Here is an 18794-nt window from a genome sequence, read left to right as displayed (position 1 = left end):
GGAGGGATTAAAGGGAGAAATATGAAGCTTAGAATTTTATAAAAGCACAATAATTCTTCTGTTCAAACTTGTGTATTATTGGAGCGGTAAAGTTGTTTAAACCATTGTTTTTAGCCATTTTAGGATTTATGGCTTCACGTCATCATGGCAACTAGTTGTTAGTGATTTTACACAATGCCAGCTTCCATGGCAAAAAAACAAGTACGAATATCAAAGTTGTAAAATTGGATGTAACTTTAAACTTAAAACGTTAGTAAGTGATTTTATCACACTACAATCTAACACCCATATTGTTTATGTCTTGTGACTATACTTTTGAAATGGTGAGTATTTAACGTATACAATTTGGCCCCATTCACTTCCATTGCAAGTGACTGAGTCGATTTCTTTCTTTGTCTTTCTTTATTTTTTTTTAAGGAAAGGAATTAAAGGAATTGTTTTATGGTAGTCAACATTATGCTGTATACATGCTGTCGGTATTAAACCCATAACATTCCTTTAAGACTAAAGCCACATACAAAGAATGAAATGTTGTAATAGGTCTGTCTCAGGGAAACCAGTCGAGGTGAAACAGCACTGTACCGCCACAGAAGGAGGGGGCGGTGGCGTACTTTCCAAAATGCCCACCAAAACATCCCAAAACAGACGTGGAACAGAGTGCCACTGAGCAAGAGAAAATGAAAAAGACAATGACAGTTTTTCAGTTTCAAACTTAAACTTCAAACACTGAAACAATAAATATCTACAACAGAAAATATTTTGTAACGGCTGACTGCACATCCACATTAACAAGTTACATTTTTAGTGAAATTAAACGGCTTCGTTAGACTAATTAATTTACACCTTGTTTGGTCATTGCAAGCTCTCACGAACTTGTCACTACATTAGAAATATGTGATTATTTTAAGGTAAAATTGTGCCTTCGTTATTTGAATGCACAGGGTATGATTTTTAAAAGCGTAAATGAAGAAAAGCATAAAAATAAATTGCATGCGCACAGAACGTTTTGTAAAGGTGTCAATCAAGTTGCATGCGTAAGAAACAAATATTAGCAATAATTTAACACTTTGCGTAAGTGTAATTCATGTGTTGTGAATCTGTAATTTCGTATTAACACAAAGTAAATGTAGTTTGTATTGTTCTGGCCTACTTTTTTCCACTCTTACACTTTTTACACTGTTTTTGCGCTTAATCATGGACAAAAACATTGCAAACCGGCAATTAACGATATGCAAGAAGAGTGTAATGAACAGCAAACAGTTCAAATTCTTCTTGTTGCTGTTCATTATTTTAATTACATTTTTATTTTTACATATTACATTTTATACATTTGTGATACAACTTGACTGCAATTGTGAAATCAAAACACAAGCTTAGAATTTTTGTCTGTTAGTGCAGATTGCAACATCTAATTTAAAATTGTTATTTTACACATTTTCACATCGGTTCTTTAAATGTAAGTTTCAACTTAGGAGTACCAATATTTATTGTACAAGTTCTCAAATTAAAATACGCAAGCTCTCGAGTTTTGCTACCGATTTATCTTCATACTACAGCACCAAGTCCATACAGATGACCCATGTTCTTTCAGATGAGAAACAACATTAGTAGACACGTTTTTACTTTACAGTAGGACTATTATTTTACCACATCTACAAAGCAATGGGACGACAAACAGAAACAACAGTGTGAACTTACAAGACCTTTTCAAAACCAATTTATTCAAGCTCTTTCATATTTAAACAAACTAAAGTATTTAGGAAAGAAATTAGCATCTTTTTGTTTTTTTTACCCCACTGTCCAACAGTGCATATTCATACTGAAGAGATGAGCATACTTCCCTGAATATGGCTACTGGTTGTGAGGTAGTAAGGAAAGGCAGAAGCTCTCAAACACACTAGTCAGATCAGTCTGGAAGTAGTCTTGCTTTAACAGGTATTCATTTAAACTGTTCTGTTAAATTAAAGGGAAAGTTCACCCAAAATTAAAAATTCTCTTTACTCACCCTCATGCCATCCCAGATTAGTATGACTTTCTTCTGCTGAACAAAAAGATTTATGAAGAATATTTCAGCTCTGTAGGTCCTCACAATATAAGTGAATGAGTAGCAACATTTTGAAGCTCCAAAATGCACATAAAGGCAGCATAACATTATCCATAAGACTCAAGTGATTAAATCCATATCTTCAGAGCTGATATAAGTGTAGGTGAGACACTTTAATTTAAATGATCCTCCCTCCCCAATAGGTGGCGATATGCATGAAGAATGCGAAATGAGCAAAAACAAAAAAGAACAATGTGAAACTGAAGATTGATGATAAAAAAGGACATAAATCTGTATTTTACCCACACTTACCATATCGCTTCTTAAGATATGGATTAAACCACTTAAGTCTGGCATTGTGAGGGCCTACAGAGCTGAAATTTTCTTCTAAAACTCTTCCGTTTTTTGTTCAGTCATTCACATCTGGGGTGGCATGAGGGCAAGTAAATGATTTTTGGTAGTAAAAATATACAAAGTTGCCATTATGTATTACTCTTAGTAATACTGACAACAGCAAAGGTCTCTGCTCATAAGTTTGACCAAGGATGAATTCAGTGTTCTTAATATTCTAAATATGAATATACATTCAGATGCTAAAACTAAATTCATATTTCCAAATATGATGATATATACAGTAATCCTAATCCCTAATCCTAAAAATTAGAAGAGGGACCAGGCTAGGTATTTGTTTTTGAAATGTAGAAAACAGTCTCAGGTTGCTGCAGCATGAAGGTGCTGTTGGAGGTACCCTGAGGAGCAGAAGGTGGAGTATTGCCTTGTTTGACTGGCAGCCGGAAGGTGCTGTTGGAGGTACCCTGAGTAGCAGAAGGTGGAGTATTGCCTTGTTTGACTGGCAGCTGGAAGGTGCTGTTGGAGCTGCCCCGAGCGACAGAAGGTGGAGCACAGCCTTGTTTAACTGGCAATGAAGTTGGAGGATAATTCTTGGTTGCATAGTTGAGTTTTTGAGAAGCCATAACCAGACGAGTAAATTGTTGAATCTGAAGAGAGTGAGAGAAAAAGACTATCTGAACTGCAGTCTTTAGATCCAAATGACTTTTATATTTTCCGAGATATGCACACCTTTACACAAATCTACACATACACAGAAGCCTTAAATGTCGGAAGTGAAACTGTACCTCTAGCTCCTGGTTGGTGTTTCTGCTGAGCAGCATCGGGTGGGGTTCACTAGAGTTCTGTACAGAGGCCTGGAGGAGACAAAAAAAAACATAACTGTGACTGGTGCATGCATGCAGAATGATGGTATGAATGTGTCAATATTCCTTAAATGTATACAGACAAAAAGAATGAGGACAATAGAGTACTTCCTTACCATTTGAATTTGGTTGGCTCGCTGGGGTTTGTCATCCTGTATTAGAGGAGGGGTTGGATGTTAAAGGGACAGACTAGGATCCCACCAAAGTCAAGAATAACTTGTCTTGTCAAGATTAATGGATCAATATTTTAGAAGAATATCTCAGCTCACAATGCAAGTGAATGGTGACCAGAACACAGAAGGTCCGAAAAAGGCATACATCAATGTCAAATCCATATCTTCAGAAATAATATGATAGAGCGCCTGGGTAGCTCAGCGAGTATTGACGCTGACTACAACCCCTGGAGTCACGAGTTCGAATCCAGGGTGTGCTGAGTGACTCCAGCGTGTGCTGAGTGACTCCAGCCAGGTCTCCTAAGCAACCAAATTGGCCCGGGTGCTAGGAAGGGTATTGTCACATGGGGTAACCTCCCCATGGTCGTGATGAGTAGTTCTCACTCTCAATGGGGCGCGTGGTAAGTTTTGCATGGATCGTGGAGAATGGCATGAACCTCCTATGCTGTGAGTCTCCACGGTGTCATGCACAACGAGACACATGATAAGATGCACGGATTGACTGTCTCAGAAGAGGAGGCAATTGAAACTTGTCTTCCGCCACCCGGATTGAGGTGAGTAACTGCACCACCACGAGGACCTACTAAGTAGTGGGAATTGGGCATTCCAAATTGGGAGAAAAAGGGGATTAAAAAATAAATAAATAAAAAATATATATGTAGGTGTGGGTGAGAAACCGATAAATATTCAAGTAATTTTTTTTTTACTGGAAATCTACACTTTCACATCCACATTGTGGTGTGGAAGTGACTTTCACATTCAGCCACCTACTGGTTGGGTCTGGTCAAAGGTGGCGATTTATAGTAATAAAAAAGGAGGACTTAAATACTAATCTGTTCATATTTTTTAAGACATGGCATTATCTTATGGATAACTTTTATGCTGCATTTATGGCATTTTTGTACCTTCTGAGTTCTGGTTACCATTCACTTGCATTGTGAGGACCATCAGAGTTGAGATTTTCTTCTAAAAATCTTTGTGTTCAGCAGAAGTCAGTCAGTCATACAGATCTTGGATGGCATTAGGGTGAGTAAATGAGAGAATTTTCCTTTTTGGGTGAACTATTTCTTTTAAGAAATGTTTACAACAAACCAAAGTGCTCAATCGAAAAAAATGTAATCATTGCTGGAGTCCAATGACTCATTGGACCTCGTTTTTCTCAAGTGTGTTTACAGTTCTTCAGTTAGTATTCTGAGCCGCAATTCTCCTTCTACTATTAATTTGACCCCTCCCATTCATTAATTGACCCCTCACCTGTCAGTAGACCCCTCCCCCATTATAAAACTAGGGTTCCCACAGGTTTTCTTATAACTTATATAAGAAAAGAAAAATGATTTTTTTTTCCATGATGACTGGATAAACCTTTTTTTAAACTCAGTGATTGCACTCAAATAAAGAGAAAGTTTGAACCAAAATTAATGATTTAAGAGTCAAGCAGAACTACAAAAATGTAGTCACTGTTGAAATTTCCAGGACATTTCCAGGTTTTTCATTACAACTGAAACCATGCAGAGCATTTGTTTTTTATTATTAACCCACCACAGCCACCCAAACAATTCTGACAGCACTAGCTTTGCAGAGTGTGTGTGTGTGTGTGTGTACCTTTTCTGCATGGTACTCGTCCCAGGCTGCTCTGCGCTCTTCCTCACTCAGCTCCTCTTCCTTCCTGTGGTCTAACAATGAGTCATGCTCATGATAACTTACTATAAGCTGCCCACAGCTCTTCAGCAGCAGGGCCAACATCTCATCCTGATAGATAATAGAAAGACAAAGCATTCAACTAAACACTCACACAAATGTGCCTATTTGCATGCATGTTTACCACAGTAGGTCTGTGTTTTTGCATTTACCCCAGGTGTTTCTGTGTGTTTGCTGGGCCGCAGTTCTGGCTGGAAGCGATACAGCTCATACAGCTGACTGTGTGTGAAGTGTCTCTGAATCTGCTGCTGGTCCAGAACACGGGAGGACAGACACTGTTTAGCAACCTGCCGCTCGTAAATTTTCTGTTCCATCGTCCCCTGCATGTACAAAGACAAAAATATCTTCATCACCAACATCATATCACAAATCACATAAAATGTATTAAATGAGAAAGAAACTGAATAAAATGTTTATTTGAGAATGGTTTTTACTAGTAATTTTTTTTTATATAAATCTAAAATGATAGTTTCTGTAAAAATAAGAATTCACTTGATTTAAGAACAAAAGTACTCTATGAGAGATCATCACAAGTATGTGTGTGAGTGTACCTGGGCCAGAAAGCGGTACACTGATACAGGTTTGTTTTGGCCAAAGCGATAGACTCTGAAGATGCTTTGTATATCATATGACGGATTCCAGCAAGCATCAAACACCACAACCCGGTTTGCGGCAACCAGATTGATCCCTAGGGATCCCGCCCGAGTGGAGATCAGAAACAGCCTTCCTCTGACAAAGAAAACAGCAAGATTCATGGCAGGAGGTTCGTGCATCACCATGCAAACAACTTAATTGCGATGCTGTTTACCGGTAACTTTTTGTATGTCTTACTTTGTGTTTTTAGTGTTGTTAAACTCTTGAACCCATCTCTTGCGAGCACAGGCACTGGTGTTGCCATCCAAACGGTAATAATCTTTATTTTTCACCCACGATTTCTTGCCTAAGAATGCACATACAAAAACACTATTGCATATACACAGCAAATAAACACATGACAGTTCTTCTAATTTATGCTCTACAAAAGGCAAAGCTCAGTAACTGCATCAACACTGAAACTGAGAAAAATGGATTTAGTTTTTTAATTGTTCAGCTAAATGTGGATTGCCATATTTACACTCTGGTTTCCTTGAATCGGAGCATAATTGAGCCAAACCTGTCTGATACAGCGTTTTGCCTTTGCACAAAAGCATTCCCCTGTATAAACACTTCCCAGTGCAAACTGTGTGTGAGTGTGTGTGCATACCTTTGTATGGACACTCTTCTTTCCCTTTGGTCTCATCTGCATATTCCAAGAAGCTCTCAATAAGGTCCAGTGATATCAAAGACTGACTAAACACCAGCCTGTATAAAAGCAGACTTCATATGTGCCTCAAACAAAATATGCCTTCCTAAACATTGAACACGCAATTATTTCTCCTCAACAACCAATGCAAAACTCATGCAAGTAAAATTTGTGTTCCTCACACTTTGTCCTGTAGCTCCTCTGCATGGTGTAAAATTTCCATTACCAACTGTAATTTTCCAGAATGCTCCAGCACTTTGGCGTCAGCTGCTGTTATAAATGGCAAATACCAATCTGCGGCAGACACTAAATGAGAGACAAACGGATTCAAATAAACAGATAGAGAGAGAGACAGAGAGAGAGAGAGAGAGAGAGAGAGAGACACTATGTACCAGGTTCCCCACCATCTCTCTCTTCTCTTCCATTCCAGTCTCCAGTCTTGTTCTTTGCATCAAGGGAATCACCTGTGCTCTTTGCCTCTCCCCTGAAGGACAGATAAGAGTGGAAACATGACCGTCAGAGCAGATGTTGTCTTGTGTACTGCAGACAGAATTCTGGTTCACTTTGTAGCTTATTCTGGTCAAGAACCAACACCTTTAACAGTAAAAGTATGAAAAATGACATGTATAGTTGTGGCCCAAAATATTGGCACCCTTGGTAAATACTGTGAAGTCAGAAGTTTACATACACCTTAGCCAAATACATTTAAACATTCACCTTAGCCAAATACATCAGTTTTTCACAATTCCTGACATTTAATCAAAGAAAACATTCCCCGTCTTAGGTCAGTTAGGATTAGTATTTTAAGAATGTGAAATTTCAGAATAATAGTAGAGAGAATTATATATTTCAGCTTTTGTTTATTTCATCACATTCCCAGTGGGTAAGAAGTTTACTTAAACTTTGTTAGTATTTGTTAACGTTGCCTTTAAATTGTTTAACTTGGGTCAAATATTTTGGGTAGCCTTCCACAAGCTTCTCACAATAAGTTCCTGGAATTTTGGCCCATTCCTCCAGACAGAACTGGTGTAACCAAGTCAGGTTTGTAGGCCTCCTTGCTCGCACACACTTTTTCAGTTCTCCCCACAAAAAGGTCAGGGTTTAGTGATGGCCACCTCCAATACCTTGACTTTGTTGTCCTTAAGCCATTTTGCCACAACTTTGGAGGTATGCTTCGGGTCATTGTCCACTTGGAAGACCCATTTGGGTCGGCTGTGACTAAGGTGGTAGAACGGGTTATCCACTAATTGTTTTGCGGGTTGGCTGTTTGATTCCCGGCCCACACGACTCCACGTGCCGAAGTGTTGGGCAAGACGCATGGCAGCTCTGTTGGTGTGTGAATGTGTGTGTGAATGGGCGAATGAGATGCAATGTAAAGCGCTTTGAATACTGCCAAGGTTACGGGAGCCAAGGTTAAAAAGGCCCTACAGGTGAAACTCGAAAAATTAGAAGTGGAGTGGTGGTGGTATAGTGGTCTAAGCACATAACTGGTAATCTGGTAATCAGAAGGATGCTGGTTCGAGCCCCACAGCCACCACCATTGTGTCCTTGAGCAAGGCACTTAACTCCAGGTTGCTCCAGGGGGATTGTCCCTGTAATAAGGGCTCTGTAATTCGCTTTGGATAAAAGCGTCTGCCAAATGCATAAATGTAAATGTAAATGCATCATAAAGTAAAGTAATAGAATATCGTGCAAAAGTTCATTAACTTCAGTAATTCAACTTAAAAGGTGAAACTAATATATTATATAGACTCATTACAAGCAAAGTAAGATATTTCAAGCCTTTATTTGATATAATTTTGATAATTATGGCTTACAGCTTATGAAAACCCCAAATTCAGAATCTCAGAAAATTAGAATATTGTGAAAAGGTTCAGTATTGTAGGCTCAAAGTGTCACACTCTAATCAGCTAAACACCTGCAAAGGGTTCCTGAGCCTTTAAATGGTCTCTCAGTCTGGTTCAGTTGAATTCACAATCATGGGGAAGACTGCTGACCTGACAGTTGTGCAGAAAACCATCATTGACACCCTCCACAAGGAGGGAAAGCCTCAAAAGGTAATTGCAAAAGAAGTTGGATGTTCTCAAAGTGCTGTATCAAAGCACATTAATAGAAAGTTAAGTGGAAGGGAAAAGTGTGGAAGAAAAAGGTGCACAAGCAGCAGGGATGACCGTAGCCTGGAGAGGATTGTCAGGAAAAGGCCATTCAAATGTGTGGGGAGCTTCACAAGGAGTGGACTGAGGCTGGAGTTACTGCATCAAGAGCCACCACACACAGGCGGGTCCTGGACATGGGCTTCAAATGTCAAACGTCTTACCTGGGCTAAAGAAAAAAAGAACTGGTCTGTTGCTCAGTGGTCCAAAGTCCTCTTTTCTGATGAGAGCAAATTTTGAATCTCATTTGGAAACCAAGGTCCCAGAGTCTGGAGGAAGAATGGAGAGGCACACAATCCAAGATGCTTGAAGTCCAGTGTGAAGTTTCCACAGTCTGTGTTGGTTTGGGGAGCCATGTCATCGGCTGGTGTTGGTCCACTGTCCATTAAGTCCAGAGTCAACGCAGCCATCTACCGGGACATTTTAGAGCACTTCATGCTTCCTTCAGCAGACAAGCTTTATGGAGATGCTGACTTCATTTTCCAGCAGGACTTGGCACCTGCCCACACTGCCAAAAGTACCAAAAATTGGTTCAATGACCATGGTATTACTGTGCTTGATTGGCCAGCAAACTCGCCTGACCTGAACCCCATAGAGAATCTATGGGGCATTATCAGAGAAAGATGAGAGACATGAGACCAAACAATGCAGAAGAGCTGAAGGCCGCTATTGAAGCATCTTGGTCTTCCATAACACCTCAGCAGTGCCACAGGCTGATAGCATCCATGCCACGCCGCATTGAGGCAGTAATTAATGCAAAAGGGGCCCAAACCAAGTACTGAGTACATATGCATGATTATACTTTGCAGAGGGCCGAAATTTCTGTATTTAAAATCCTTTTTTTTTTATTGATTTCATGTAATATTCTAATTTTCTGAGATTCTGAATTTGGGGTTTTCATAAGCTGTAAGCCATAATCATCAAAATTATATCAAATAAAGGCTTGAAATATCTTACTTTGCTTGTAATGAGTATATATAATATATTAGTTTCACCTTTTAAGTTGAATTACTGAAATTAATGAACTTTTGCACGATATTCTAATTTTTCGAGTTTCACCTGTATATAAGTGCAGACTATTTTTTGTTTTTACCATTTGCAACCCAGCTTTAACTTCCTGGCTGATGTCTTGAGATGTAACTTCAATATATCCACATAATCTTCCTCATGATGCCATCTATTTTGTGAAGTGCACCAGTCCCTCCTGCAGCAAAGCACCCCAAAAACATGATACACGCTTTATGGTTGGGATGGTGTTCTTCGGCTTGTAAGCCTCACCCTTTTTCCTCCAAACATAATGATGGTCATTATGGCCAAACCGTTCCATTTTTGTTTCATAAGACCAGAGGTAATTTCTCCATATAGTAAGATCTTTGTCCCCATGTGCACTTGCAAACTGTAGTCTGGCTTTTTTATGGCAGTTTTGGAGCAGTGGATTCTTCCTTGCTGAGCAGCCTTTCAGGCTATGCCGATATAGGACTTGTTTTACTGTGGATATAAATACATGTCTACCTGTTTCCTCCAGCATCTTAACAAGGTCCATTGCTGTTGTTCCGGGATTCATTTGGACATTTCGCACCAAACCAGGTTCATTTCTAGGAGACAGAATGAATCTCCTGCCTGAGCAATATGATGGCTGTGTGGTCCCATTGCATTTATACTTATGTACTATTGTTTGTACAGATGAACGTGGTACCTTCAGGAATTTGGAGATTTGGCTGATTTATTTAGATTTTCCCATGATGTCAAGCAATGAGGCACCGAGTTTGAAGGTAGGCCTTAAAATACATCCACAGTTACACCCCCAATTGACTAATTAGCCAATCAGAAGCTAATTGGCTAATTGCCTAAAGGCATGAAAATTTTCTGGAATTTTCCAAGCTGCTTAAAGGTACAGTTAACGTAGTGTATGTAAACTTCTGACCCACTGGAATTGTGATGTAGTTAATTAAAGTGAAAAAATCTGTCTGGAAACAATTGTTGGAAAAATTACTCGTGTCATGCACAAAGTAGACTTGCCAAAACTATAGTTTGCTAATATGAAATCTGTGGAGTGGTTCAAAAATGTGTTTTAATGACTTCAATCTATGTGTACTGTATGTAAACTTCTGACGGTATGTGCAAAGAAGCCTGTGAATAAAAAAAAAAAAAATCTACAATGTTTATCCTTTTGATCTTTCATTAAAAAAAAAAAATCTAACATTAAATTTAAATAAACAATTGAAAGAGGGGAAACATCTCAATTTAAAAAAAATATATTTCCAAAACACATTGGCACCCCTAAAAAAAATCTGAAGTATATTCCCATTCATATTTAAAAAAATGTTAGTGCACCTGGGTAACTAGGAACATGAAATTGTTCAGCCATGACTTATAAACATGTAGGTATAAATATGAGGTAACACACAGGCCAAATTCCCTTAAATCACCAATCACAGTGGGTTAGACTAAAGAATATAGTTCTGATGTGTGGCAAAAGGTTGTTGAGCTTCACAAAATGGGAAGTAGCTATAAGAAAAAAGCATTAGAAAAAAATGCCCATTTCCACCATCAGGGCAATAATTAACAATTTCCGATCATCTGGAGATCTTAAAAATCTATTGCATCTATTTTGGCTCCACACACCATGAGGAGGATGGTTCAAGTGGCCAAAGAATCTCCAAGGATCACAACTGGACAATTGCAGAAATTAGCAGGGTCTTGAGGTCTGAAAGTCTCAAAAAATATAAGACTTCTCAAGTTTTTTGGGAGGGTTTCACGAAAAAAAAAGTAAACTCTCATCCAACAACAAACTCAAGCGTCTTCAGTTTGCCAGACAGAACTGGAACTTAAAATGCGACTGGGCTCTATGGTCAGATGAAACAAAAAAATAGCTTTTTTGACAGTAAACACCTGAGATGTGTTTGAAGCACACAGAGATGTAGTAGTACCCAATGCCCACGGTTAAATGTGGTGCTGGATATTTAATATTCTGGGGCTGTTTTTCTGAGAGAGGCCCTGGACATGTTGTTCAGATACATGGCATCATGGTCTCTATCAAATACCAACAGATAAAAAAAATCAAAACCTGGCTGCCTCTGCCAGAAAGCTTACAATGGGCCCTGGTTGGACCTTCCAGCAGGACAATGATCCAAAACAAACATCAAAATCAACACAAAAATGGTTCACTGACCACAAAATCTTCTGCCACATCCATCCCAGTCCCCTGACCTGAACCCCATAGAAAATGTGTGGGTTGAACTGAAGAGTCCACCAACATGGACTTCTGAATTTGAAGGATCTGTAGAGATTCTGTATGGAGGAATGGTCTCAAATCCCTTGCCAGGTGTTCTCCAACCTCATTAGGCATTAACTCATTTGAGTTAATTGTTTATTGAGAAGACTCAAGAGCCGTTATCTTGGCAAAAGGAGGTTGCAAAAAATATTGAATAAAAGGGTGCCAATAATTATGGCCAAAATATTTTGGAAAAAATATGTATTTAATAATGATATTTCCCCCATTTCAATTGCTTTACTTCAATTAAAGGTTTGATTTTTGTGATTTATTTTTATGAAAGATCAAATGGATAAACAATGCAGAATTGTTTTCACAGCCCCCTTTGCTCATATTTACCAAGGGTACCAATTTGTTTGGTCATAACTGCACAACGACCTATCAGAGTTTATTTTCTGTGACGTTTAGTGGATGGTTAAAGGGTTAGTTCACACAAAAATGAAAATTATCTTATCATTTACCCACCCTCATGCCTTCCCACATGTGAATGACTTTCTTCTGCTGAACACAAGCAAAGATTTCCAGAAGAATATCTCAACTCTGTAGGTCCATACAATGCAAGTGAAGCTGTGCCAATATTTTGAAGCTCCAAAATCCACATACAGGTAACATAAAAGTACTCCAGATGACTGCCTTGTGCATATCGCCCCCTACTGGCCAGGGAGGAGAATTTGATTAAAAATGACTTGAATATTTATCTGTTTCTATCATATCATGTCAGAACACATGGATTTAACCACTGGAGTCATATGGATTACTTTTATGCTCCCTTTATGTGGATTTGGGAGTTTCAAAATGTTAGCACCCATTCATATGCATTGTATGAACCTACAGAGCTGAAATATTTTTCTAAAAATCTTCATTTGTGTTCTGCAGAAGAAAGAGTCATACACATCTGGGATGGCAGGTGGTGAGTAAATCAAGAGATCATTTTCATTTTTGGGTGAACTATCCATTCAATATGAAATCAGATACTATATATCCCATAGAGCAAAAACCTACATTCACTGAGCACTTTATTAGGAATGCCTGTACATCTACTTATTCATGCAATTATCTAATCATCGTGTGGCAACAGTGCAATGCATAAAACCATGCAGATACGGGTCAGGAGCTTCACTTAATGTTCACATCAACTCCGTGATCTCGACTGTAATTGTTGGTGCCAGACGGGCTGGTTTGAGTATTTCTGTAACTGCTGATCTCCTGGGATTTTCATGCAAACAGTCTCTAGAGTTTACTCAGAATGGTGCCAAAAACAAAAAAAAACATCCAGTGAGTGGCAGTTCTGCAGACAGAAATGCCTTGTTGATGAGAGAGGTCAATTGAAAATGGCAAGACTGGTTCAAGCTGACAGAAAGGCTACGGTGACTCAGATAACCACTCTGTACAATTGTAGTGAGCAGAATAGCATCTCAAAGCACAACACGTTAAACCTTGAGGCGGATGGGCTACAACAGCAGAAGACCACGCTAGGTACTTTATTAGGGCCATAGAGTTCCTAATAAAGTGCTCGGTAAGTGTATACAGTTTTGTTGACAAAACTCTTGAATATCTTTCAAAGATTCAATGAAATGAACCTTGCATACATAAATTTAGCGACTAGACCTTGTGGCAACCTGGTACCTTATAACACAACTTTCTAGATTTGATAACGATATCTGATATTCTGCACAGGCATATGACTGATTAGTAATAGAAGAAATACTTCATCATCTGATATTAAACACACAGTACCTTTCAGAACCATTTGGCTGTGTAGAAGCTGTCAACAAACCTGCACCCAGCGCTGTGAGAATGGGAGCAGAGTCTTCTTTCCCCTGCATCATACAAGAACACATTAACTAGTTATGTAAAAGGCAATGGAGGAAAACTAAATCTTCCCGATAGGTAGAATGTTTATGAAAATTATGTGTAATATGGGTTTCTGAACTGTGTTTGTACCTTATTCTTGCTGAGATGAGCAAGTTTAAGACACCAGGGGTGGGTCCATATCAGACTCAGAATATGAACGTCCTGAAACAAACTGCCCACACCTACACCTTTCCCTGAACACACATACACATGAAAAAGATGATAATTTATGTACATTATCTGTGTTACTAATCTGTAGGTTCAGTGTGTGAATGTGTAACTCTAACCTGTGCAATTCTGCAGATAGTTTGTGTATAACTGGCTCTGCAGAGGTGTCATCCTGATTGACAGCACATACTCGCGCTTGGGTGGGAGGCAGGATGTCAACACTGAATAGTCTCGCCTCTGCAACACAAACACACTCCAAAACGTCAAACACACAAACTCTCACTGTCCCCTCCACAATGTTTCAAGCTTTTTTGTGTGTTCCTCACCTGTATGAATCCAGACAGCAGCTCATGGAGGATGTGCGATCGATTCTTCATAAGTCTGACATCAGCAGGGGTTGAGTCTGCACATTGGCCATTCTGGATTGGATTAATAAAACGGTTCCGGAATTCCTTTAGAGAACCCAGCAGGTTCTCTTTGATGAAATCCACCATGCAGTGATCTAGAACATGAGACATTACCATTAGTAGCAGATCACTTAAGAGCAGGATAGTGAATGGCCGATATAGCACCAAATGAGATATACAAAAAATTGCTGAAATTAAATGCAAAGCTAGTTACACTCTATATGAATTCAGTTCTTGTTGGAGTCATGTAAACCAACAAACTGCTATTATGGAGGAAAGATATGAGGAACTTGGACGGTTATCAGACCAGTATGTGTGTGAAATCTCTGAACACAGACAGAGCGCATTTTATAAAAAGTCAACTTTCTCCACTTGTTTTTCTTAATAACAACATCATGTGAAATGATCAAAGAAGATAGCCTTTATGTAGACCGAGTTTATATATATATATATATATATATATATATATACACATATACATACATTATATTATTGGTTGGAACCTCCATGTGAGTGCAAATGTTTTTTGCTGTAATTTTTAAATCTTTTTCAATTTGTATTCATGCATATTGTTTAATACATTTTTACCCAAAATAAAAGCATAGTTTGCTAAACTTATCCTATTTTAAAACATTCTTGGTAACATTTGTGAATAAATGTACTGTAAATATTATACGTAATTAACCTGCATTTTAATTTACTTATTAGATTTATTAGAGTAATAAATAAAAAAAAAATGTGTGGGTTAGAATACTTGACTACAAAATTATTTGAAAATGCCCATCCCTGGCACACATCATTTTCATAATTGCCCCAAGGGTCAAAAATGTAAGGGTGTAAAACATTAACCTTAAGACCAATGCAAAGAGATTAAAGAGTTCTTTTAATCTTTACTAAAAGAGACCAAATAATCTTCCACAAACACCATATTACAGATTTGGAGGGTCAAAGGTTAAATGTAATTACACTCAGTGAGGTTGTTTTGGAGTGGTGTGCCAGTCAATATGATTCTCCTGCGTGTGCGGAGTGCTTGCATGGCTTTTGAGATGCTTGATTCTGCATTCTTCAGGATATGACCCTCATCACACACTACCAGATCAGGCCCTAACACACACACACACACACACACACAATAAAAAAACAAAAAAACATCAATCATCCATTCACCTTGTTATAACAGTATTTGAATGGGAGATTATTTAGACAAGTGTACCAGGATTCAGGAGCATAGAGCGGAAGGCTTCTCTGTGTTTGCTGTTTTTCGCACTATGTCCGTGTGTAAGAATACGGAATGCTTCATAACCCATGATCATCACCCCACCATTTTTAAACCAGTCATTCAACAGCTCAACACGTACTGCCACCGACTTCACTGTGGCCAGCTCTGTCACCTGTGTGTGAAAAACAGAGACAGAAAAGTGATGCTTTCAGAGAACATTTCAGTGATTCAGCCAAAAGTCCACATTCAAATTTTAGGCTTATCTTTTTCCATACAATTAAAGTGAAAGGTGACCAAGACACAAAAGAAAATGTTAGGCAGTATGTTAGGGACTAACAGTACCTAACATACTGCCTAACATTTTCTTTTGTGTTCCATGGATGAAGAAAAGTCATATGGGTTTGGAAGAACGTGAGGGTGAGAATTACATTTTTAGGTGAACTATCCCTTTGCAATATGACAAATATCTCAAATTGAGTTCACCCAAAGAGACATTATACATCCTGAAATAAGCCCACAAGAAAAGGATAAATATCACTAAAATATACTTAGGTTTCCCGAATTCCCGCACAACATACATGACGCAAATGTATTTATCATTAAATGTGCGTATCATCGGCACATGCTCCTGCTGTTGATTGTCCTAAGAGTATCACAAAGCTGTTGTAGTGTGCATGCGTCGAACATATTCGCTCGTGGTCAAAAGAGTGCTCGACCGTATACGAGACAATCCAGCACTTGAAAAAGTTGTATACTCAAGCTTTAAGGTTATAAAACAAATAATAGTCATCTTAAGAGTGATAGAGAGTGAGACTAACTGACCCTCAGTGTGTGAGGTCTTAAGCCCCTCTGCCATTGGTCGAACTCACTCTTCCAGTTTAGTACTGTATTGAGAGGACACACCACCAGAGCCCTGTTCACAGGGAGTAATTTACATAACAGCACTGTGTGAAGAAACACGATGACCTGAAACACACACACACACACACACACACACACACACACACACACACACACACACACACACACACACAGCCAGTGAACCTCACATTTTCAGATTATACAAGAAAAGGAGAGACTTTATGTGCTCAATACCTGTAAGGTCTTGCCCAGTCCCATGCAGTGGGCCAGGATACAGCCGGAACCAGGAGACGACTTCACACTCTGAACAGACTCACAACAGCAGTCCCACATAAACTGCACACCTGAACACACATCACACACAATAATTTCACTGATATTTATAATGACTAAGTCCATGACAACAAAATAAGGTTTGGATTGAAAATGCTCTGATTTTGCTATATTTACACCACTCATGCACACTGGAACACAGTTTTCTTCCACTGAAAAATTAGACTTTTAAAAACACTCTAGTACCACATACTTTGGAAAACGATGACTTTAGGAAATGGAAATGAGTTTTCAACTGAAAACATACTAGTGTGGACATGGCCAAGTTATTAGGGAGACTTCATATAGGATCTCCAATAATATACCCCACTCAAAAAAGGAAATGTTAGATGGCTTTTTAACGTTTAAGATTTTGCTGTGTGAAGTCAGTAAGTGCTTCTTTGGCATGTGTAGGATGAACATTTTGATAAAAGTACACTTGGGTGTTCCAGCTGGCATATGTCGAATACCAACTCATCTAATACAAGTATAAATATGTTTCATTTGTAGAGAATTTTCAGAAATGGCTTCATTTTCGTGATTGTCTGCTTTTCATCTTAAAGTTACAAGAAGTTTTTGAATTGGATGGAATTAAGCAGCTACTTTTAAATATTTCCGCAAACCTAATTGGTTGCAGGCAGGTGCGTTAGAGACAGTACAGTACAGAGATACGAAAAAATCCTGCACAATGCTTTAGCTTGTACAAATTCCAACAGAGACATTTGTGTTTTAAATGCTACAATCATCAGGCATTTACAAGCAGAATATAACATACTGCCAAAACGATAGAGATGTCAATCAGAATAACTCCAACAAAAAATTAGGCCAAAAGCAATAGTGTAGGAGGTGACAACCATAAACTTTAAAATGCCTACAGAAAATTGTAAAAATGAAACATTGTACTCTCAATGAATATAGGACTTTAGTTTTTCCTCACCCTCTCGCTGGTGCGGTTTGAGCTTGCTCAGAAAATGCATGTCCACTTGCACCAAAGGCTTGCTCTTTACATCATCTTGCTCAAGAATTAATGGGGTGAAGGTTTGAGCTGGTCTCTCAGCTACTATGATAACCTAAAGAAGTGTATCAGGAAATACATCAGATAGACAACACCAATTCATCATTTAGGTATACCATTAAACAATATTGAAGATAATTCAACACAAAAGGTAACATATACAGAATAGAAATGTCCAGATCTTATGTAGTTGGTAAGTTCCATACCTCTGAATCTGCATCTTCTCGTTCTTTTCTCTCCCACTCCAGTCTCTGTTTTTCTCTCTGCGCTAATCTTTTCCTGCGCTCCTCCTCTTCTCTCAGAGCACTCTGCGTCTCCCGGGCCAGCTGACCTACCTCCAAAAGCCGTCTGATCTGCCTCCTCCCATGAGGGGTGCTCTTTAAACGCTCCTCAGTGTTTGGGGAGATAACATTCTGCATCATTCAGACAAAAAGAAAAGTCATGTATAGTAGTAATCACTTATATAGCATGTACTGTATGACAGAGAAGAGTGCACAAACACACACATCATCATTGCTGGATCCGTTGGGTGAATGTGATGGGCTCTGCAGCTTCTTACGAGAAGGTGACTGGGACCTACAATAAAATAATACTTTAGAAAATTGTGACAGAAAATGAATCACCACCATTTATACATTAGTAATTGAAAATGTGCTATTTTCAAGATCCAATTGACAACTTGTGTTCCTGGAATGTCCCATGACATCACAGGCTTCTTTACCCTATTTCCTCAGCTTCTGATTGGCTGAGTTCCTCACTCAGGGCCGAGCTGGATGATTCATCACTGCTCACTGTGTTCAAATAAAAATCATGCAAAGACTGACAAAAGGAATCATAAAATAACATACATTAAAGAGTAAAAATGTGCATAAATACATAAAGCACACTTTTAATTTTCAAAGAATTTTACGCACAAATAACACATCCTAAATCTTGTATTTCTCTCTGCTTCTTTTTCGTTGTCTTCTCTCCTTGCTTGGGATATTTTGTTTCTGCCTCTGATAAGGAAAGACCATGCCGTAGGAGTCTGTGTCGGTGACGTGACTCTGTCTGCGACCCGCTGGATTCCGACCCATCACTGTCTGCAGAAAAAGAAAAAAGGATTTGCACTCGTGTATGA

The 18794-nt window shown here is 38.7% G+C and overlaps 1 protein-coding gene across 2 annotated transcripts in view; it reads right to left on the bottom strand.

The window, feature by feature from the left end:
• Positions 1-914: 914 nt before the first annotated feature.
• LOC127638711 (transcriptional regulator ATRX-like) overlaps positions 915-18794 on the bottom strand; it is a 38584-nt gene continuing 20704 nt past the window's right edge. Inside the window, exons 13-35 of one of the 2 annotated variants that reach the window (XM_052120360.1) lie at positions 18589-18756; positions 18396-18465; positions 18181-18250; positions 17881-18087; positions 17597-17729; positions 16582-16691; positions 16309-16452; positions 15481-15658; positions 15234-15371; positions 14187-14362; positions 13980-14097; positions 13783-13886; positions 13576-13658; positions 6804-6895; positions 6594-6717; positions 6373-6470; positions 5961-6069; positions 5681-5858; positions 5282-5449; positions 5034-5180; positions 3375-3410; positions 3181-3249; positions 915-3042 (exon numbers count right to left, since the gene is read on the bottom strand). In XM_052120360.1, the coding sequence (XP_051976320.1) occupies positions 2722-3042; positions 3181-3249; positions 3375-3410; positions 5034-5180; positions 5282-5449; positions 5681-5858; positions 5961-6069; positions 6373-6470; positions 6594-6717; positions 6804-6895; positions 13576-13658; positions 13783-13886; positions 13980-14097; positions 14187-14362; positions 15234-15371; positions 15481-15658; positions 16309-16452; positions 16582-16691; positions 17597-17729; positions 17881-18087; positions 18181-18250; positions 18396-18465; positions 18589-18756 (3041 nt within the window). In that variant the 3' untranslated portion in view covers positions 915-2721. The remainder of the gene's footprint in view (positions 3043-3180; positions 3250-3374; positions 3411-5033; positions 5181-5281; positions 5450-5680; positions 5859-5960; positions 6070-6372; positions 6471-6593; positions 6718-6803; positions 6896-13575; positions 13659-13782; positions 13887-13979; positions 14098-14186; positions 14363-15233; positions 15372-15480; positions 15659-16308; positions 16453-16581; positions 16692-17596; positions 17730-17880; positions 18088-18180; positions 18251-18395; positions 18466-18588; positions 18757-18794) is intronic. The other variant, XM_052120369.1, reaches the window with a different exon arrangement.

The sequence above is a fragment of the Xyrauchen texanus genome, chromosome 4 (assembly GCF_025860055.1).
Source record: "Xyrauchen texanus isolate HMW12.3.18 chromosome 4, RBS_HiC_50CHRs, whole genome shotgun sequence".
NCBI lineage: Eukaryota > Metazoa > Chordata > Actinopteri > Cypriniformes > Catostomidae > Xyrauchen > Xyrauchen texanus.
This window is presented reverse-complemented; position numbering and strand designations above follow the sequence as displayed.